Source organism: Grus americana (assembly GCF_028858705.1).
Source record: "Grus americana isolate bGruAme1 chromosome 38 unlocalized genomic scaffold, bGruAme1.mat SUPER_38_unloc_1, whole genome shotgun sequence".
NCBI classification, from domain to species: Eukaryota; Metazoa; Chordata; class Aves; order Gruiformes; family Gruidae; genus Grus; species Grus americana.
Window position 1 is genome coordinate 15,257 of NW_026561326.1, and position 21,434 is coordinate 36,690.

Consider the following 21,434-nt stretch of genomic DNA (forward strand, 5'->3'; position numbering starts at 1 on the left):
TTTTTTTTTTTCTTCTCTCGCTGCCCCCCCGTCCCGGCGCTCGTGGGGTGTTAATGGGGCTGGTTTGGGGGTACGCACCCACACCCCCCCTTTTTTTTGGGGGGGGGGGGGGGTCACTTGATGCAATCCATGACGTGGATCTGGAGCGTGTCCATGTCGGGGGCCTTGTACTGGCACTTGGGGCAGCAGAGATCGGGCTGCTCCTCGGCGGGGGGCGCGCGCAGGGGCGCCCCAAAACCTGCTGGGAAAGTGGGGGGGGGCACATCACCCTTCCGCACCCCAAAATTTGGGGGGGGGTGTTTCCCCGCACCCCAAAACTCACCCGACGCCACCGGGGGCCGCAGCTCGGAGTGGCGGTTCCTCATCTCCTCCAGCCGAACCCTGCGGGGGTGAGCGGGGTTTTTTGGGGGGGTGGGGGGTTTTTTGGGGTACAGGGGGGGGTTTTGGGGTACGGGGGGGTTTTTGGGGGGGACCTGGCGGTTCCCTCGGTGTCCAGGCGGAGCCGGAGCTGGGCCAGGGCTTCCTGCAGAGCCTCGCGCTGGGCGTGGAGCTGCTCCCGCGCCGCGCGTTCCGCCTCAAAATCCGCCTTGTAGATGTCGGCCTGGAATTATTATTTTTGGGGGGGGGTGACGATGCTTTTTTGGGGTGACCAAAATCCGAGGGGGTGGTGTGTGTGTGTGTCCCCCCCCCCCAAACCTGAGCCTGGAGCACGGGGATGGTCTCCAGGGTGGCGCGGTGTCGCTCGGCGTCGCCCTTGAGTTTGTCGATCAGCTCCTGCTTGGCCGCCAGCGCCTCCTCCGCCTGCTGCAGCTGCGTCCGCGCCTCCTCCAGCTCCTGCCGCGGCCCCGGGGCCGTGACGCGGCGGCCGTGACGCGGCGAGGGAGGGGGGGGGGACGGGGACACAGGGACACACACGCGCGGTGGGGGGGGTGACACGGCCGTGACACGGCGGGGACACGCGCCGACGGCGTGGGGGGGGGGGGGGGAGGGAGCTGGGTGCTGCCAAGTGCCGCCCCCGGTGTCCCCGAGGGACCCAGTGGAGGACGGGGAACGCCCCCCCCCCCCCCCCAATGTCCCCAGGGGTCACCCCCATGTCCCCAAGGGGACAAGGAGCCCCCCCCCCAGTGTCCCCAAAGTCCCCCCAATCTCCCCAACCCCCCCCCCGTGTCCCCAAGGGCCCCCCCAGTGTCCCCAAAGCCCCGCCCAATGTCACAAGGCAACAAGGCCCCCCCCAATCTCCCCCAAAACCCCCCCCAATGTCCCCAAAACCCCCCCCAATCTCCCCAAAAATCCTCCCCAATATCCCTGAACCCCCCCAATGTCCTCAAAGACCCCCCCAATGTCCCCCTGATCTCCCCAACCCCCCCAATGTCCCCCCCGATCTCCCCAAACCCCCCCAATGTCCCTAAAGTCCCCCCCAATGTCCCCAATGTCCCCCCCGATCTCCCCAAACCCCCCCAATGTCCCCCCCAATGTCCCCAAACCCCCCCCAAACCCCCCCAATGTCCCCAAACCCCCCCAAATGTCCCCAATGTCCCCCCCAAATGTCCCCAACCCCCCCCAAACCCCCCCCAAACCCCCCCAATCTCCCCAAACCCCCCCCAAATGTCCCCAATGTCCCCCCCAAGCCCCCCCAATGTCCCCCCCAATGTCCCCAAACCCCCCCCAAACCCCCCCAATGTCCCCCCCAATCTCCCCAAACCCCCCCCAAATGTCCCCAATGTCCCCCCCAATGTCCCCAAACCCCCCCAATGTCCCCAAACCCCCCCAAACCCCCCCAATGTCCCCCCCAATCTCCCCAAACCCCCCCCAAACCCCCCCAATGTCCCCCCCAAATGTCCCCAGCCCCCCCCAAACCTGGCTGCGCTTGTCCCCCTCCAGGCTGGCCTTGATGTGGGCGTCGTACTCCTGGAAGAGGTGGTGGTAGGCGACCTGCAGCTGCACCAGCTTGCGCCTGGGGGGGGACGGGGACACATGGGGGGGGCTTAGGGACCCCCGCGGCAGGGCTTGGGGACACGGGGGGGGGATTAGGGACCCCCCCCACAGTGGCTCTGTGCCCCCCCGGGGACATCTCAGGTGGTTTAGGGACCCCCCGTGTTCTCCTGCAAACAGCTCAGGGGGCTTTGGGACCCCCCCAGTGGGGCTTGGGGACATGGGGGGGGGCTTAGGGACCCCCAGGGTGGCTCCATGTCCCCTTGGGGACATCTCAGGGGGCTTTGGGACCCCCAGTGGGGCTTGGGGACATGGGGGGGGGGCTTAGGGACCCCCCAGGGTGGCTCCATGTCCCCTTGGGGACATCTCAGGGGGCTTTGGCACCCCCAGGGTGGGTCTGGGGACGTGGGGGTGACTTAGGGACCCCCACCGTGGCTTCATGTCCCCTTGGGGACACCTGAGGTGACTTTGGGACCCCCAGGGTGGCTCCGTGTCCCCCCCCGGGAACATCTCAGGGGGCTTTGGGACCCCCAGGGTGGCTCCTGGGGACGTGGGGGTGACTTAGGGACCCCCCCAGGGGCTCTTGGGGACATCTGGGGTGGCCCTGGGTGCTGCTGGGGGCTCAGGACCCCCCCCCCCGCGGTGGCTCCTGGAGACATTTGGGGACCCCCCCCCCGCCCACCACCACCTCGGGGTCATCTGGGGGGGGGGGGGGGGGCAGGGCGGGGCGCGCGACCCGGCGTCCCCGCCGCGGGTGACGTCAGGGCGGCGGGCGCGGTGACTCACTTCTCCTCGGTGGCCCCCTGCCGCTCCACGCGCAGGGCCCCCTCCAGGTTCTGCACCTGCAGGCGGAGCTGATCCAGCTGCAGCTCCTGCCCCCCCGCCGCCTCCTCCAGCGCCCGGCACCGCGCCGCCGCCGCCGCCGCCCTGCGTGTCACCGCCGTGTCACCGCCGTGTCACCGCCGTGTCACCGCCACGTCACGCACCCCCCCCCCCCCCCCAGCTGACATCGACCCCCCCCCCCACCGGTGACATCCACCCCCCCCCCACCGCACCCCGGTGACATCCACCCCCGCGCCGGGTGACACGCGGCTGACGCGGTCTCTGATGTCACGCGGCAGGCGGGACGTTGTCCCCGGCCACGCGGCACAGGGATGGCGGCTCCCCGTGTCACCCCCCCCCCCCCCCCCCGAATGTCCCCAGACTGACACCCCACCCCTCCAGGCTGTCCCCACCCCCCCCCAAAATTATCCCTACCCCCCCCCAAAGTGTCCCCAACCCCCCCCCCAGGATGTCCCCAACCCCCAAATTGTCCCCAGCCCCCCCAAAGTGACCCCAACCCCCCCCAAAATTGTCCCCAACCCCCCCAGAACCATCCCCAACCCCCCCCCAGGATGTCCCTGACCCCCCCAAATTGTCCCCAGCCCCCCCAAAGTGACCCCAGACCCCCCCAGGATGTCCCCAACCCCCCCAAATTGTCCCCAGCCCCCCCAAAGTGACCCCCAGCCCCCCCCCAAATTCTCCCCACCCCCCTAGACCCCCCAAAATTGTCCCTACCCCCCCCCCAAGGATGTCCCCGACCCCCCCAAATTGTCCCCAGACCCCCCCAAAGTGACCCCAGCCCCCTCCAGGATGTCCCCAACCCCCCAAAATTGTCCCCAACCCCTCCCCGGACCCCCCAAAATTGTCCCTACCCCCCCCCAGGATGTCCCCAACCCCCCCAGAACCATCCCCAACCCCCCCCCAGGATGTCCCTGACCCCCCCAAATTGTCCCCAGCCCCCCAAAGTGACCCCCAGCCCCCCCCAAATTCTCCCCACCCCCCTAGACCCCCCAAAATTGTCCCTACCCCCCCCCAAGGATGTCCCCGACCCCCCCAAATTGTCCCCAGACCCCCCCAAAGTGACCCCAGCTCCCTCCAGGATGTCCCCAACCCCCCAAAATTGTCCCCAACCCCTCCCCGGACCCCCCAAAATTGTCCCTACCCCCCCCAGGATGTCCCCAGCCCCCCCAAAGTGACCCCAACCCCCCCCAGGATGTCCCCAGCCCCCCCAAATTGTCCCCAACCCCCCCAAATTGTCCCCGTCCCCCCCCACCTCTGCTCCAGCTCGTCCCTCTCCCTGCGGCTGCTCTCCAGCCGGCTCTGGCTCTCCTGCAGCTCCCCCAGCAGCGACGTCACCTGCGCCTTCACCGACGCCTTGTCCTGCTGCGCGGTGACATCACGGCGCGCGTCACCGCCGGGCGGGTCGCCCCCCCCTCCTCGCCGCCGCCGCCGCCGCTGATGTCATCGCTCACCTCCAGCTGCCGCCGCAACGCCTGGAGCTGCAGCTCGGCCTGACGCCCCGCCGCCTCCGCGCGCTCTTCCGCCGCCGCCCGCGCCGCGCGTGATGTCACCAGCCTGGGAGGGGGAGGGGACGCACGCGGGGGTGACGCGCCCCCCCCCCCCCCCCCAAAATGACCCCAAAAATGCGTCGGGGAACCCCCCCCCCGAAAGAAAAACGAACTCACTCGGCTTCCGCCGCGGCCAGGCGCTGCCTCAGCTGCTCCGTGGGGCTGTGGGGGCGGAGATGGGGAACTGGGGGGACTGGGAGCAACTGGGAGGGGAAACTGGGGGGGGGGAACTAAGAGGGAGGCGCTGGGGGGGGGAGGTGGGGGTAACTGGGAGGCACTGGGGGGGACTGGGAGGCTTTGGGAGGGACTGGGGGGGGGACTAGGAGGCACGGGGGGGTAACTGGGAGGCTTTGGGAACGGACTGGGAGGGGCTGGGGGAAACTGGGGGGAACTGGAAAGGAACTGGGGGGCATTGGGAGAGAATTGGGAGGGACTGGGGGTAACTGGGATGAACTGGGGGGTAACTGGGAGAGAACTGGGGGTACTGGGAAGGAACTGGGAGAGAACTGGGGGGTGTTGGGGGGAACGGGGGGGCTGGGAGTAAGTGGGAGCGGCTGGGGGAAACTGGGAGGAACTGGAAAGGAACTGGGGGGCAACTGGGATGAACTGGGAGTAATTGGGATGAACTGGGAGTAACTGCGATGAACTGGGGGGTAACTGGGATGAACTGGGGGGTAACTGGGGGGGGCTCAGTGGGGAACCGGGGGCGTTGTGGGTAAACTGGGAAGGGCTGAGAAGAACTGGGAGAGCCCGGGGGCAGGTAACTGGGAGGCACTGGGCCAAACTGGGCCAAACTGGGGGGCTGACCTGGGGTCGCGGGGGGTCGCGGGGTCCCTCCGGGGCGACTCAGCGTCGCGGCGGGGGCGGGGCGGCGATTCGGGGGGTTCCGCCGGCGCCTCCTCCTGCGGGACGGGACGGGACGAAACCGCCGGTGACGCGTTGCGGCGCCGCGATGACGCAAAAAAAACCCCCCCGGGGGGGCGCGACGTCATCACGGCGACGCACCGAGGCGGGGGGGTCGCGGCGGAGGCGTCGCGCGGCCTCGTCGCGTTCGGCGCGGAGTCGTTCGACCAAGGCGCGGGCCTGGCCCGCCCTCCCCCGCAGCACCTCCCGCTCCGTCCGCCGCCACGTCTGGAGGCGCCGCAGCTCCTCGCAGCGCCCGCGTAACGCATCACTGCTGCGCCGCAGCGCCGCTGGGGGGGGGGGGACGGGGACGACACGCGGATGCGCTGCTGGAACCCAGCCTGCACCACCCGCCCAGCCGGCTTCCCAGTTTGGCCCAGTGGCTCCCAGTTTGGACCGGCTGATGCTACCCCCTCCCCCCCCCAACTTGCTGCTGGTGGTGGCTCGGTGGCTGGAAATGTCTCCCAGTCCCTCCCAGTTACCCCCAGTCCCTCCCAGTTACCCCCAGTTCCCCCCCAGCTACCCCCCAGTCCCTCCCAGTTACCCCCCAGTCCCTCCCAGTTACCCCCCCACTTCCCTTCAACACCCCCCAGTCCCTCCCAGTTACCCCCCAGTCCCTCCCAGTTACCCCCCACTTCCCTTCAACACCCCCCAGTCCCTCCCAGTTACCCCCCAGTTCCTCCCAGTTACCCCCCAGTTCCTCCCAGTTACCCCCCAGTCCCTCCCAGTTACCCCCAGTTCCCTCCCAGTTACCCCCCAGTCCCTCCCAGTTCCCCCCAATCCCCTTCCAGTTCCCTCCCAATCCCTTCCCAGTTCCCTCCCAGTCCCCCCCATCCCCCCCCATTCCCTCCCAGTTACCCCCCAGTTCCCTTCAACACCCCTCAGTCCCTCCCAGTTACCCCCCAGTCCCTCCCAGTCCCCCCCAATCCCCCCCCAGTTCCCTCCAGTCCCTCCCAGTCCCCCCCATTCCCCACCCCAGTCCCCCCCAGTCCCCCCCAATCCACCCCCAGTCCCCCCCAGTTCCCTCCAGTCCCTCCCAGTCCCCTCCCAGTCCCCCCCAGCCGCTCACCCTTCAGCTCCCGGTTCTCCACCAAGAGCCTCTGCAGCCCCTCGGGTCCCCCCAGCTCCAGCGGGACCCTCCCGGCCGCCGTTACCGCCGTTACCGCCGCCTCCTCCCCGGCCGCTCCTCCCTCCGTTCCGCTCCCGGAGCCCGGGCCGGCCCCGCCGCTTCCCCCGGGCTGCACCATCTCCCCCGGCCGCCGCCACCGGCCGCCGCTCATGGGCCGCGGGGCCCGGGGAGCTGCGAGAGGCCGCGGCCGCTTCCTTCCTCCTTCCTCCTCCGCTGGCTGGGTTTCTTCCGGTTTCCGGCGGAAGCGGAAGTGACGCCACAGCACCTCCGCCCCCCGCGCTTCCGCCTCGCTAAGTGTCATGGCGCCGCGCTGAGAGGGGGGGAAGGAGGCGGGAGGAGGGAGGGGCCCTACAGAACCCCGCCCACCGCTTCTTCCTATTGGACGCCACGCTCCTCCCTCTCCCAGCTGGCTTTACTCTCATTGGTCTCCGCGCCGGAGTCTTGTCGGTGATTGGTCAGCGGGTGGTATCACGGGGACGGGGAGGGGGTGTGGCCGGCGCGGGGGAAATGGGGACCCGCGCGAGCGTGAGGGAAGCGACGGCGGCGCGGCCGGAGGCGGGAGGTGGGGGAGGGGCGGGGGATTTGGGGGGGGGGGGGGTCTGAGGGGATTTGGGGGGGGGGGGAATTGGGGGGTTAGAGGGGGGAATTGGGGGGGCTCTGAGGGGATTTGGGGGGGTCTGAGAGGAATTGGGGGGGGTCTGAGGGATTTTGGGGGTTGGAAAGGGGAATTTGGGGGGGCTGGGGGGGAATTGGGGGGTCTGAGGGGGGATTTGGGGGGGAATTGGGGGGGTCTGAGAGGAATGGGGGGTCTGAGGGGATTTTGGGGGGTTGGAAAGGGGAATTGGGGGGGGTCTGAGGGGGGATTTGGGGGGGCTGGGGGGGAATTGGGGGGTTAGAAAAGGAAATTGGGGGGGCAGGGGGAATTGGGGGGCTCTGAGGGGATTTGGGGGGTGTGGGGGGGATTTGGGGGGTTAGAAGAGGAAATGGGGGGGTCAGGTGGGGAATTGGGGGGCTCTGAGGGGATTTGGGGGGGCTGGGGAGGGGTATGAAGGGGGGGTGGGGCAATAAAGAGGTGTGGGGCGGGGCGGGGGAGGGCCCTACCCCCCCCCCCCAAAACTCTGCCCCCCCCCCCCCCCAGGGGCGATGGCGGGGCAGGAGCTGAGCCGGTCGGAGGTGTGCGGGATGCTGCGGGAGGAGCTGAGCCAGGACGGGGCCTTCCTCCAGGGCCAGCCCCACGTCTTCATCATCCTCGGGGCCTCCGTCAGTGCTGGGGGGGGGGGGGGAGGGGATTTGGGGGGTGGGGAGGGGGTTTGGGGGGCTGGGGGGGATTTGGGGGGGGATTTGGGGGGGTGGGGAGGGGGATATGGGGGGCTGAGGGGGGTATTGGGGGGGTTTGGGGGGGTTTGGGGGTGGGGAGGGGGATTTGGGGGGGCTGGGGGGGGGATTTGGGGGCTGAGGGGGGGGTTTTGGGGGGGGATATGGGGGGTGGGGAGGGGGATTTGGGGGGGCTGGGGGAGGATTTGGGGGGGGCTGGAGGGGGATATGGGGGGGATTTGGGGGGTTGGGGGGGGCGTTGGGGGGGTGTAACTTGGGGGTGGGGGGAGGGGCCGGGTGGCCTGACCGGGGGTGTGTGGGGGGGGAAGGGCGTGTCCCACCCCACCCCCACCCCAACTTCCCCCCCCCCCCCCCACGTGGGCCCGGCCCCGCCCAGACACCTGAGTCCCCTCCCCCCGCCTCGTTACCCAACACCCCTTAATTAAACACCCCCCCTCCCCCCCCCATTGTGTAACCCGCCGGGCGGGGGCAGGGCCGGGGACATCACCCCACCCCCCCCTCCCCCCCCTTCCCCTCCCCCGCCTTGACTCAGCGCGTTCCTGCGGCTTCGTTAAGCCCCGCGGGGGGGGGGGGTGGTGGTAACGAGGGGCGGGGGTGGGGCAGCCATCGCTGCGGCGAGTTGTGCCCGGCCTCAGCCCTGCCCCTCCCCCCCCCCACCCCCAACCGGCCCCTCCCCCTTCCCGCAGGGCGACCTGGCCAGGAAGAAGATTTACCCCACGGTCTGGTGCGTGTCAGCGCGGCGCCGCGTCACCCGGGCCACCATGGCCACCAGGGCCACCAAGGCCACCCCCATCCCCAGGGGCCTCGATGTCCCCAGGGCCACCACGGCCACCAGGGTCCCCAAGGCCACCACGGCCACCAGGGTCCCCAAGGCCACCAGGGCCACCCCCATCCCCAGGGGCCTCGATGTCCCCAGGGCCACCAGGGCCACCAGGGTCCCCAAGGCCACCAGGGCCACCACAGCCACCCCCATCCCCAGGGTCCTTGATGTCCCCAGGGCCACCCCCATCCCCAGGGCCACCACGGCCACCAGGGTCCCCAAGGCCACCACGGCCACCCCCATCCCCAGGGTCCTCCACGTCCCCAGGGCCACCGCCATCCCCGGGGCCACCATGGCCACCAGGGTCCCCAAGGCCACCACGGCCACCACAGCCACCCCCATCCCCAGGGTCCTTGATGGCCTCAGGGCCACCCCCATCCCCACGGCCACCATGGCCACCACCATCCCCAGGGGCCTCCATGTCCCCAGGGCCACCACCATCCCCAGGGCCACCACGGCCACCAGGGTCCCCAAGGCCACCGCCATCCCCAGGACCACCACAGCCACCCCCATCCCCAGGGGCCTCCATGTCCCCAGGGCCACCAGCGTCCCCAAGGCCACCTCTTGTCCCCAGAGTCCCCAAGGTCCCCAAGGCCACCACCATCCCCAGGGTCCTTGATGTCCCCAAGGCCACCTCTTGTCCCCAGAGTCCCCAAGGCCACCAGGGTCCCTCAGGGCCACCACCATCCCCAGGGCCACCAGTGTCCCCAAAGCCACCAGGGTCCCTGAAGCCACCTCTTGTCCCCAGGGTCCCCAAGGCCACCACCATCCCCAGGGTCCTTGATGTCCCCAAGACCACCAGGGTCCCCAATGTCCCCCCAAGGCCACCCCCACCCCCAGGGCCACCTCCTGTCCCCAAGGCCTCCAGTGTCCCCAAGGCCACCCCTTGTCCCCGTGTCCTTAACATCCCCAAGGCCACCCCCATCCCCAGGGGCCTCCATGTCCTCAAGGCCACCAGGGTCCCCAATGTCCCCCAAGGCCACCACCGTCCCCAGGGGCCTTGATGTCCCCAGGGCCACCACCATCCCCAAGGCCACCTCTTGTCCCCAGGGTCCCCAAGGCCACCAGGGTCCCTCAGGGCCACCACCAGTGTCCCCAAAGCCACCACCATCCCCAGGGTCTTCCATGTCCCCAGGGCCACCACCATCTCCATCACCTCCCCCCATTGTCCCCTCCCTGGTGGGACTGGGTGACGTTGACGTTGACGTTGATGGTGACGGTGACGTTGACGTTGATGGTGATATTGATGGTGATGATGACGTTGATGGTGACGTTGACGTTGATGTTGACGTTGATGGTGACGGTGACATTGATGTTGATGATGATATTGACGTTGATGGTGACATTGATGGTGATGTTGACGTTGATGGTGACGTTGATGGTGATGTTGACGTTGATGATGACGGTGACGTTGATGGTGACGTTGATGGTGACGTTGACGATGATGTTGACAATGACGTTGATGGTGACGTTGACGGTGACGTTGATGGTGACGTTGACGGTGACGTTGATGGTGACGTTGACGATGATGTTGACAATGACGTTGATGGTGACGTTGACGTTGATGGTGATGTTGACGTTGATGGTGATGTTGACGATGATGACGGTGACGTTGATGGTGACGTTGATGGTGACGTTGATGGTGACGTTGACGGTGACGTTGACGATGATGTTGACAATGACGTTGATGGTGACGTTGACGTTGATGGTGACGTTGATGGTGATGTTGACATCGATGGTGACGTTGACGTTGATGGTGATGTTGATGGTGACGTTGACGGTGACGTTGACGGTGACGTTGACGTTGATGTTGACGGTGACGTTGACGTTGATGTTGACGGTGACGTTGATGTTGACGTTGACGTTGATGTTGACGATGACGTTGACAATGACGTTGATGTTGACGGTGACGTTGGCGGTGACGTCGCCGTTGATGGTGACACGCGTGTGTGTCGTGTCCCCCCCCCCCCCCCGCAGGTGGCTGTTCCGGGACGGGCTGCTCCCCGATGACACCCGCGTCGTCGGCTTCGCCCGCAGCCCCCTCACCGTGGAGCTGATCCGCCAGCAGACCCTGCCCTACCTCAAGGTGCCCCCGTGGCCCCGAACGGCCCCAAATGTCCCCAAATGGCCCCAAATGGCCCCAAACGGCCCCGAATGGCCCCAAACGGCCCCAGATGGCCCCAGGGGTCCCTGCCCCCCCCACCCCCAGGAGGTCCCCGTGGCCTTGCCCATGGGGGGGATGGGGGGGGGTGGCACCTCTCTGGGTGTCCCCATGTCCCCCCCCCCGCCCCGTGGGACCCCCCTGACCCCCCCCCGCCCCGTCCTTTTCCCTGCCCCCCCCACCCCCCGTGTCCCCCCAACCCTGACCCCCCCATGCCCCCCCCGCCCCCCCCATCCCAATGCCCCCCCTCCCCCTGTCCCCAAGGTCCCCCCCACCCCTGACACCCCCATGTCCCCCTGTGCCCCCCTGCCCCTCCGTCCCCCCTCCCCCCCTGTGCCCACCCATCCCCCCTTTTCCCCTCCTGACCCCCCCGTGTCCCCCCTTTTCCCCTGACCCCCATCCCCCCTTTCCCCCATCCCCCTTTTCCCCCAACCCCCCCGTGTCCCCCCTTTCCTCCCCCGAGCCCCCCTGACCCCGTTTTCCTCCCCCACCCCCCCCTTTCCCCCCCACCCCCCCGACCCCCCATTCCCCCCCGACCCCCCACCCCCCCCCCCGTCCCCCCAGACGTGTCCCAAGGAGTCGTCCTGCCTGGGTGCCTTTCCCCCCCCCCCCCCATCCCCCTGACCCCCATTTCCCCCCCCACCCCCATTTCCCCCTGACCCCCCCCATTTCCCCCCGTCCCCCCTTTACCCCCCCTTCCCCCCCCACCCCCATTTCCCCCCTGTCCCCCCATCCCCCCTGGGCACCTTTCCCCTCCCCCCCCCATTTCCCCCCATCCCCCCTTTACCCCTCCTTCCCCCCCATTCCCCCCCGACCCCCCCCCGTCCCCCCATTTCCCCCCGTTCCCCCTGGGCGCCTTTCCCCTTCCCCCCCTGTCCCCCCCATTCCCCCCTGACCCCCATTTCCCCCCCCACCCCCCCATTCCCCCCTGACCCCCCATCCCCCCCTTCCCCCCCGACCCCCATTCCCCCCCCATTTCCCCACTGACCCCCCTGTCCCCCCATTTCCCCCCCACCCCCCTTCCCCCCATTCCCCCCATTCCCCCCCACCCCCATTCCCCCTGTCCCCCCCGACCCCCCTTTTCCCCCCCCTTTTCCCCCCCCATTCCCCCTGTCCCCCCCTTCCCCCCCCCACCCCCATTTCCCCCCCCTTCCCCCCTGTCCCCCCCTTCCCCCCTGACCCCCATTTCCCCCCCATTTCCCCCCTTCCCCCCTCACCCCCCATTCCCCCCTGACCCCCCCTGTCCCCCCCATCCCCCCCTGACCCCCCCTGTCCCCCCATTCCCCCCTGACCCCCCCTGTCCCCCCATTTCCCCCCTGTCCCCCCCTGACCCCCATTTCCCCCCCCATTCCGCCCTTCCCCCCATTTCCCCCCCCATTCCGCCCTTCCCCCCATTTCCCCCCCCATTCCCCCTTCCCCCCTCACTCCCCCTTCCCCCCCTTCCCCCCTGACCCCCCCTTCCCCCCATCCCCCCCTGACCCCCCCTGTCCCCCCATTTCCCCCCTGACCCCCCCTGTCCCCCCCATCCCCCCCTGACCCCCATTTCCCCCCCCCTTCCCCCCATTCCCCCCCTTCCCCCCTGACCCCCCCTGTCCCCCCATTTCCCCCCTGTCCCCCCCTGACCCCCATTTCCCCCCCATTCCGCCCTTCCCCCCTCACTCCCCATCCCCCCCATCCCCCCCTGACCCCCCCTGTCCCCCCCTTCCCCCCGTCCCCCCATTCCCCCTGACCCCCATTTCCCCCCCCATTCCCCCCTTCCCCCCTCACTCCCCCTTCCCCCCATCCCCCCCTGACCCCCCCTTCCCCCCATTTCCCCCCTGACCCCCCCTGTCCCCCCCATCCCCCCCTGACCCCCCCTTTCCCCCCCCCCCCAGACGTGTCCCGAGGACTCGTCCCGCCTGGGCGCGTTCTTCTCGCGGCAGAGCTTCGTGCGGGGGCAGTACGGGGAGCGCGACGCCTTCGCCCGCCTGGACGCCCACCTGCGGGGGCTGCCGGGGGGGGCGCGCGCCCACCGCCTCTTCTACCTCGCCCTGCCCCCCAGCGTCTACGTCCCCGTCACCCGCCACATCCGCCAGGCCTGCATGGGGGAGGGGTACGGGGGCGGGGGGGGGATTGGGGGGGGCATGGGGGGATATTGGGGTCACGGGGGGGGGATATTGGGGACATGGGGGGGATATTGGGGGGGCATGGGGGGATATTGGGGGTCACGGGGGGGATATTGGGGGGGCATGGGGGGGATATTGGGGTCACGGGGGGGATATTGGGGGGGGCATGGGGGATATTGGGGTCACGGGGGGGATATTGGGGACGTGGGGGGGATATTGGGGGGGGCATGGGGGGATATTGGGGTCACAGGGGGGGATATTGGGGACGTGGGGGGCATTGGGGGGGGCATGGGGGGATATTGGGGTCACGGGGGGGATATTGGGGACGTGGGGGCATTGGGGACATGGGGGGGGCACAGGGGACATTGGGGATGGGGGGTCACGGGGGGGATATTGGGGACATGGGCATTGGGGGGGGCATGGGGGGATATTGGGGACGTGGGGGGCATTGGGGACATGGGGGGATATTGGGGTCACGGGGGGGATATTGGGGACATGGGGGGGATATTGGGGGTCACGGGGGGGATATTGGGGACGTGGGGGGCATTGGGGGGGCATGGGGGGGATATTGGGGACGTGGGGGGCATTGGGGGGGGCGTTGGGGGGGGCATGGGGGGGATATTGGGGGTCACGGGGGGGATATTGGGGACGTGGGGGGGATATTGGGGGTCACGGGGGGGATATTGGGGGTCACGGGGGGGATATTGGGGACATGGGGGGGATATTGGGGGTCACGGGGGGGATATTGGGGGGGCATGGGGGGATATTGGGGGTCACGGGGGGGATATTGGGGACATGGGGGGCATTGGGGGGGGCATGGGGGGATATTGGGGTCACAGGGGGGATATTGGGGACATGGGGGGCATTGGGGGGGGCATGGGGGGATATTGGGGTCACAGGGGGGATATTGGGGACATGGGGGGCACAGGGGGGGCACAGGGGGGACACGGGGGCATTGGGGGGCATTGGGGGGGCACAGGGGGGCATGGGGGGGATATTGGGGGTCACGGGGGGATATTGGGGACGTGGGGGCATTGGGGGGGCATGGGGGGATATTGGGGACATGGGGGGGATATTGGGGACACGGGGGGCATTGGGGGGGGCATGGGGGGGATATTGGGGACATGGGGGGGATATTGGGGACACGGGGGGCATTGGGGGGGGCATGGGGGGGCGTTGGGGGGGGCATGGGGGGATATTGGGGGTCACGGGGGGACATGGGGGCATTGGGGGGGCACAGGAGGGCGTTGGGGATGGGGGGGTACAGGGGGGATATTGGGGACATGGGGGGCATTGGGGGGGCACGGGGGGCATTGGGGACACGGGGGTGTTGGGGATGGGGGAATTGGGGACATGGGGGACATGGGGGGCACAGGGGGGGCATTGGGGACGGGGGGGCACAGGGGGGATATTGGGGACATGGGGGGGACATTGGGGGGTGCAGGGGCATCATTGGGGGGCACGGGGGGGGTGTGCAGACACAAGGGGACCTTGGGGATGGGGGACGGGGGGACGGGACACCCCGACACCACCCTGGGGACAACTTCCACAGCACGAACCCCCCCCTCAGTGCCACCATCGCCCCCCCCCCCCCCAATTGTGTCCCCCCCCCCCCATTGTGTCCCCCCCCCCCAGGTGGAACCGGGTGATCGTGGAGAAGCCGTTTGGGCGGGACCTGGCCAGCTCCGACGCCCTCTCCCTGCACCTGGGGGGGCTCTTCCGCGAGGACCAGATCTACCGCATCGACCACTACCTGGGCAAGGAGATGGTGCAGAACCTCATGGTCCTCAGGTTGGGGGGGGGGGACACCGAGGAAATTGGGGGGGGGGTGGGGGCACACGGACCCCTCCCCCACCCTGAATCAGTCCTCCTCCCCCCTCCCCACCCGCAGGTTCGGGAACCGGATTTTCGGTCCCATCTGGAACCGGGACAACGTGGCGTGCGTGGTGCTCACCTTCAAGGAGCCCTTCGGCACCGAGGGACGCGGCGGCTACTTCGATGACTTCGGCATCATCCGGTCGGGTTTTGGGGTGTCCCCCGTCCCCCCAATCCTGTGTCCCCATCCCCCCGCATTGTCCCCGTCCCAGCGCCCCGTTCTGCTCCGCAGGGACGTGATGCAGAACCACCTCCTGCAGATGCTCTGCTTGGTGGCCATGGAGAAACCGGCCTCCACCGACCCCGACGATGTGCGGGATGAGAAGGTGAAGGGGGGGGGGTGGGGTGGGGTGGGCACCCCGGCAGCCGTGGGGCAGGAGGCGGCTCATGCTGTCATCCCACGGCCACCACGGTTGCGTCCCGTGGTCGTGTCCTTCATGGTGGCCCCCCATAACCACATCCCTTATGTCCCCATGGCCATGTTCTTCATGGTGGACCCCCATAACCATGTCCCTTATGTCCCCATGGCCATGTCCTTCATGGTGGACCTCCATAACCACATCCCCCAGGTCCCCACAGCCATGTCCTTCATGGTGGACCTCCATAACCACGTCCCCCAGGTCCCCAGTGACCACATCCTTCATGGTGGCCCCCCCATAACCACATCCCCCAGGTCCCCATGGCCATGTTCTTCATGGTGGACCCCCAAAACCACATCCCCTAAGGCCATGTACCCCATAACCACGTCCCCAATGACCATGTCCTTGATGGTGGCCCCCCATAACCACGTCCCTTATGTCCCCATGGCCATGTCCTTCATGGTGGCCCCCCAAAACCACATCCCCTAAGGCCACGTACCCCATAACCACATCCCCAATGACCACGTCCTTGATGGTGGCCCCCCATAACCACGCCCCCCAGGTCCCCAATGACCACATCTTTCATGGTGGCCCCCCCATAACCACGTCCCCCAGGTCTCCACAGCCATGTCCTTCATGGCGGCCCCCCATAACCACGTCCCCCAGGTCCCCAGTGACCACATCTTTCATGGTGGCCCCCCATAACCACGTCCCTTATGTCCCCATGGCCATGTCCTTCATGGTGGACCCCCAAAACCACGTCCCCCAAGGCCACGTACCCCATAACCACGTCCCCAATGACCCCATCCTCGCTGGTAGCCCCCCCATAACCACGTCTACGTGTGTGTCCCCCACCCCAGGTGAAGGTGCTGAAGTGCATCGGGCCGGTGGAACTGGACGACGTGGTCCTGGGCCAATACGTGGGCAACCCCGACGGCCCCCCCGAAGCCCAGAAGGGCTACCTGGACGATCCCACCGTCCCCCCGGGCTCCACCACCGCCACCTTCGCCGCCGCCATCCTGCGCGTGGCCAACGAACGGTGGGACGGTGAGTGCCAGGGCGGGGGGGGGGGGGTTTGGTAGCGACCGTGACCGCGACGTCAACGATGATGTCAACGATGATGTCAACGATGACGTGTCGTCCGTCGTCCCCCGCAAGGCGTCCCCTTCGTCCTGCGCTGCGGGAAGGCGTTGAACGAGCGCAAGGCCGAGGTGCGGCTGCAGTTCCGGGAGGTCCCCGGGGACATTTTTGGGCGTCAGTGCAAGAGGAACGAGCTGGTGGTGCGCGTCCAGCCCGACGAGGCCGTGTACACCAAGATGATGACCAAGAAACCCGGAATGTTCTTCAACCCCGAGGAATCCGAGCTCGACCTCACCTACGGCAATCGCTACAAGGTGAAAGGGTGGCCTTGAAAGGTGACACCCCCCCCCCCAAAAATGGTGGTGGAAAACCAAAATAGGTCATGGAGAAGCCAAGAAATGGTGGTGGGGACCCAGAAATGGTGGTGGAAACCCAAAATAGGTCATGGAGAAGCCAAGAAATGGTGGTGGGGACCCAAAATAGGTCATGGAGAAGCCAAAAAATGGTGGAAACCCAAAATAGGTCATGGAGAAGCCAAGAAATGGTGGTGGGGACCCAAAATAGGTCATGGAGAAGCCAAAAAATGGTGGAAACCCAAAATAGGTCATGGAGAAGCCAAAAAATGGTGGAAACCCAAAATAGGTCATGGAGAAGCCAAGAAATGGTGGTGGGGACTCAGAAATGGTGGTGGAAAGCCAAAACAGGTCATGGAGAACCCAAAAAATGGTGGTGGGGACCCAGAAATGGTGGTGGGGACCCAAAATAGGTCATGGAGAACCCAAAACATGGTGGTGGGGACCCAAAATGGGTCATGGAGAAACCAAAAAATGGTGGTGGGGACTCAGAAATGGTGGTGGGGACCCAAAATAGGTCATGGAGAGCCCAAAAAATGGTGGTGGGGACCCAGAAATGGTGGTGGGAACCCAAAATAGGTCATGGAGAAGCCAAAAAATGGTGGAAACCCAAAATAGGTCATGGAGAAGCCAAGAAATGGTGGTGGGGATCCAGAAATGGTGGTGGGGACCCAAAATAGGTCATGGAGAGCCCAAAAAAATGGTGGTGGGGACTCAGAAATGGTGGTGGAAAGCCAAAACAGGTCATGGAGAACCCAAAAAATGGTGGTGGGGGACCCAAAACAGGTCATGGAGAAACCAAAAAATGGTGGTGGGGATCCAGAAATGGTGGTGGGAACCCAAAATAGGTCATGGAGAGCCCAAAAAATGGTGGTGGGGACCCAAAATAGGTCATGGAGAACCCGAAAAACAGCACTGGAGACCCAAAAATGGTCACAGAGCTCCCCCAAAAGGTAGTGGAGACCCCAAAATAGCTCTTGGAACCCCAAAATTTGCGCACGGAGCCCCCAAACCGCCACGAATAATCCCCAAAGCAGCTCCTGGGGGGCTCCAAAAAAAAAAAAAAAAACACCAAAACCCCAAACCAACCCAAACCCGGTAGCAGAGCCCCAAAACCGGCTCACGGAGACCAAAAACTGGCGCAGCGAGACCCCCCAAATCAGCACGTGGAACCCCAAAATATTTCCTGGAGCTCCAACCCCCCCCCCCCCAATGTGTGTCCCCCCCCCCAGGACGTGAAGCTGCCGGACGCCTACGAGCGCCTGATCCTCGACGTCTTCTGCGGGAACCAGATGCACTTCGTGCGCAGGTTGGGGGGCTGGGGGGGAGTTGGGGGGCTCGGGGGGGGGTTTGGGGTGTCCCCCCCCCTACACTTTGGGGTTAATTTTGGGGTGCCCCCCCCCCCAGCGATGAGCTGCGGGAGGCCTGGCGCATCTTCACCCCCCTGCTGCACACCATCGAGGAGAGGGGGGAGAAGCCCATCCCGTACCTCTACGGCAGGTAGGGGGCACTTGGGGGGCGCTGGGGGGCTGGGGAGGGTGTGGGGCAGGAATTGGGGGGGCGGGGGGGGTGCTGGGGGGTGGAGGGGAGGGGCTGTGGGGCAGGTTGGGGGGGCTGTGGGGCAGGAAGTGGTGGGTTGGGGGGGCTGGGGGGCAGGTTGGGGGGGCTGTGGGGCAGGAATTGGTGGGTTGGGGGGGCTGTGGGGCAGATGGGGGGCTGTGGGGCAGGAATTTGGGGTGGTTTGGGGGGGCTGTGGGGCAGATGGGGGGCTGTGGGGCAGGAATTTGGGGTGGTTTGGGGGGCTGTGGGGCAGATGGGGGGCTGTGGGGCAGGAATTTGGGGTGGTTTGGGGGGCTGTGGGGCAGATGGGGGGCTGTGGGGCAGGAATTGGTGGTTTGGGGGGGCTGTGGGGCAGATGGGGGCTGTGGGGCAGGAATTGGTGGGTTGGGGGGGCTGTGGGGCAGGTTGGGGGGCTGTGGGGCAGGAATTTGGGGTGGTTTGGGGGGCTGTGGGGCAGATGGGGGGCTGTGGGGCAGGAATTGGGGGGTTGGGGGGGCTGTGGGGCAGGTTGGGGGGGGCTGTGGGGCAGGAATTGGTGGGTTGGGGGGGCTGTGGGGCAGATGGGGGGCTGTGGGGCAGGAATTTGGGGTGGTTTGGGGGGCTGTGGGGCAGATGGGGGGCTGTGGGGCAGGAATTGGGGGGTTGGGGGGGCTGTGGGGCAGGTTGGGGGGGCTGTGGGGCAGGAATTGGTGGGTTGGGGGGGCTGTGGGGCAGATGGGGGGGCTGTGGGGCAGATGGGGGGCTGTGGGGCAGGAATTGGTGGGTTGGGGGGGCTGTGGGGCAGATGGGGGGCTGTGGGGCAGGAATTGGGGGGTTGGGGGGGCTGTGGGGCAGGTTGGGGGGGGCTGTGGGGCAGGAATTGGGTTGGGGGGGCTGTGGGGCAGGTTGGGGGGCTGGGGGGGCAGGAATTGGTGGGTTGGGGGGGCTGTGGGGCAGGTTGGGGGGCTGTGGGGCAGGAATTTGGGGTGGGTTGGGGGGCTGTGGGGCAGGTTGGGGGGCTGTGGGGCAGGAATTGGTGGTTTGGGGGGCTGTGGGGCAGATGGGGGGGCTGTGGGGCAGGAGGAAGTGGGGTGTGGGGCAGGTAAGGGGGCGTGGGGCAGGGGGGCAGGAATTGGGGGGGGTCAGTGGCGTGCTATGGGGCAGAGGGGAGTTGGGGGGGGTCTATGGGGCAGATAAGGGGGGGGCTGTGGGGTCTCCAGGGTGATTTGGGGTGGTGGGCAGGACGGGGGAGGGGGGGGGCTGTGGGGCAAGGGAGGGTCCCGCCGTGGGGCAGCCCCTAACGTGCCCCCCAACCGCAGCCGGGGGCCGGCGGAGGCGGACGAGCTGCTGAAACGCGCCGGGTTCCTCTACGAGGGCACCTACCGCTGGGTCAACCCCCACAAGCTCTGAGCCCCACGGCGCCCCACGGCGCCCCACACTCCAGCCTCACCCCCACACACACCCCCCCAGCCTGCCCCATAGCTCCCACACTCCGCCCCCCTTAAACTACAACACTTTGGGCCCCACGGCACCCCCTTCCTGCCCCATAGCGCTGTTGTTCTGCCCCACAGCCCCCCCCATCCTGCCCCACAGCCCCCCCCAATCCTGCCCCACAACCCCCCCCATCCTGCCCCACAGCCCCCCCAATCCTGCCCCACAGCCCCCCCCAATCCTGCCCCACAACCCCCCCCAATCCTGCCCCATAACCAGGCCCCTCAAATCCTGCCCCCCAAGCTGGGACCAAAGCACCCTCATTCACCCCTCCCCCCCCCTTAATTACCCCCCCAAACTTAATTACCTCCTCAGCCCTAATTAGTTCCCCTCTCATTAAGCCCACTCCCGGACTAATTAACACCTCTCCTCCCCCCCCCAACCCCTCCCCCATCACTTGGGGGGCAGCCCCACACATCACTTATGGGGCAGCCCCCCAAAACCGGCCCAGCCTTTTATTTCTCACCCCACTGATTGGGGGGGGGGGGCACACGACACAAACCAACAACCACAACTTTGGGGGGGAGGGGGGGGAACGACAAGGACCCAGCCCTGCCCCCCAACCCCACCCCCCCCCCCAAACATTTGGGGGTGCCCCCTATGTGTGGGGGGATGTGGGGCGTCACCGTGGGTCTGGGGGTCGCCGGGGGACGCACCCCTCCATCTCCAGCGCCTCCGGCCACCCCTCGTACTTATTGGAGCTGCGGCTGTTCCTCACGTGCTGGGGGGGGGGGCGGGGGGGGGAGGGGTGTCACAGCTGCCCCCCAAGTGCCCCCCAAGTGCCCCCTGCCCCCCCCAAAACCCACCTGCTCGAAGGGGCTCTTGTCCTGCACCCCCTTGGCCCCCAGGAACACCCAGCTGTCCCGAAAAGCCAAATCCTTGGCCACGGCGCTGCCCAGCTCCCCGAAAATCCGCCGCGTCTCCTCCGTCAACCTTTGGTTTTTTGGGGGGGGGGGGTTGTGTTAAAAAGAAGGGGGAGCCCCCAAAATAACCGAAACACCCCCAAAATTTACACATCCCCCCCCCCGTTCTCTTACTTGGTGGCGGGGTCGTCGTACGAGGCCACCAGCACCAGCGTCCCCTCGTGCAGCGGCCGCAGGAACTTGAGCAGCTCCTCGACGTCTTTTGGGGGGGGGGGGGGGGAAATGTCGAATAATTAAGGAAAAATGTTAAAAAAAAAGTTAAAAATATTAAAAAAATACAGAGAAACGCCCCCAAAACCGCCTCGTGGTGATAAAACACCCCCAAAATGTGCTGCCCCCCCCCCCCCCCAAACTCACCTCCCGCCCACATGTCGAAGGCCTGGGCTGCGATCAGGTCCCCGCTGACACCTGGGGGGGGGGGGGGGGGGGAAGGGGGGGGCTGGGACACCCTGAAATCCCCCGGGGGGGGCCCCCCCAAAAAAAATCACCCGGAGGGGGGGGGAGGGAACCCCAAAATTGCCCCCCCCCCCCCCCCCCACCTCACCGTTCACCAGGGCGATGTTCAGCCCCCGCCCCACGTTGTTCTTGACGCTGCTCATCAGGCTGTTAACGAAGGGGGGTAATTAGCGGGGGGGGGAGGGGTAATTAAGAGGCGGGGGGGGGTGTTTTTGGGGGGGGGGGGGGTGCGCACCCCCACTTACACCCTGTCCTCGAGGCAGATTTTGGGCCCGATGACGTTGGCGGCGCCGCTGACGAGGCGGAAGGCGAAGTGGGAGGGGGGGCAGGGCCGGGGCAGCCCGCACTTGAACCTGCGGGGGCGGGGGGCTGCGGGGGAGGGGGGCTGAGGTCACCCCCAAACCCCTCCCCCCCAAAAAAAAACCCCACCCTTCCCCTCCCCCCCCCCCCCCCCCACACCTACCTGCTGTGGGGGGGCTCTCGGGGCCTGGGGGAGGGGGGGAGGGAACAGAGCGTCAGGGAGCCCCCCAAAATAGGGGCCCCTCACTCAGGGTGGGGGGGGGGGGGTGTTGGGGTCCCCCCC

The 21,434-nt window shown here is 67.5% G+C and overlaps 3 protein-coding genes across 5 annotated transcripts; 1 reads left to right on the top strand and 2 right to left on the bottom strand.

Annotated features, from left to right (window-relative positions):
• Window positions 1-5: 5 nt before the first annotated feature.
• On the bottom strand, window positions 6-6,670 carry IKBKG (inhibitor of nuclear factor kappa B kinase regulatory subunit gamma). Of its 3 annotated transcripts, none has more exons than XM_054811535.1 (12): window positions 6,295-6,670; window positions 5,328-5,515; window positions 5,130-5,224; window positions 4,440-4,484; window positions 4,227-4,329; window positions 4,028-4,134; window positions 2,719-2,859; window positions 1,858-1,954; window positions 697-834; window positions 474-601; window positions 323-381; window positions 6-241 (listed from the first exon to the last, which is right to left on the bottom strand). In XM_054811535.1, exons 1-12 carry the CDS (start codon window positions 6,653-6,655, stop codon window positions 114-116), a joined length of 1,590 nt encoding a protein of 529 aa, XP_054667510.1. In that variant the 5' UTR covers window positions 6,656-6,670; the 3' UTR covers window positions 6-113. The 3 variants fall into 3 exon arrangements, with proteins under 3 accessions (XP_054667510.1, XP_054667509.1, XP_054667508.1); XM_054811534.1 differs by having other exon boundaries at window positions 7-238; window positions 4,028-4,137; XM_054811533.1 differs by having other exon boundaries at window positions 8-241; window positions 4,028-4,137.
• A 155-nt stretch (window positions 6,671-6,825) lies between these two features.
• On the top strand, window positions 6,826-19,952 carry G6PD (glucose-6-phosphate dehydrogenase). The gene is made up of 13 exons (XM_054811532.1): window positions 6,826-6,916; window positions 7,493-7,614; window positions 8,376-8,413; window positions 10,487-10,595; window positions 12,545-12,762; window positions 14,411-14,566; window positions 14,667-14,792; window positions 14,883-14,976; window positions 15,870-16,056; window positions 16,168-16,403; window positions 17,675-17,751; window positions 17,850-17,942; window positions 19,301-19,952. Exons 1-13 carry the CDS (start codon window positions 6,862-6,864, stop codon window positions 19,389-19,391), a joined length of 1,602 nt encoding a protein of 533 aa, XP_054667507.1. The 5' UTR covers window positions 6,826-6,861; the 3' UTR covers window positions 19,392-19,952.
• FAM3A (FAM3 metabolism regulating signaling molecule A) lies at window positions 19,915-21,338 on the bottom strand (the record flags this gene model as incomplete). Its single annotated transcript, XM_054811531.1, has 7 exons — window positions 19,915-20,193; window positions 20,279-20,405; window positions 20,510-20,594; window positions 20,753-20,803; window positions 20,940-20,998; window positions 21,097-21,220; window positions 21,315-21,338. Coding segments are annotated over 7 exons (569 nt in total), but the record flags the coding sequence as incomplete, so codon positions are not given.
• Window positions 21,339-21,434: the final 96 nt, after the last annotated feature.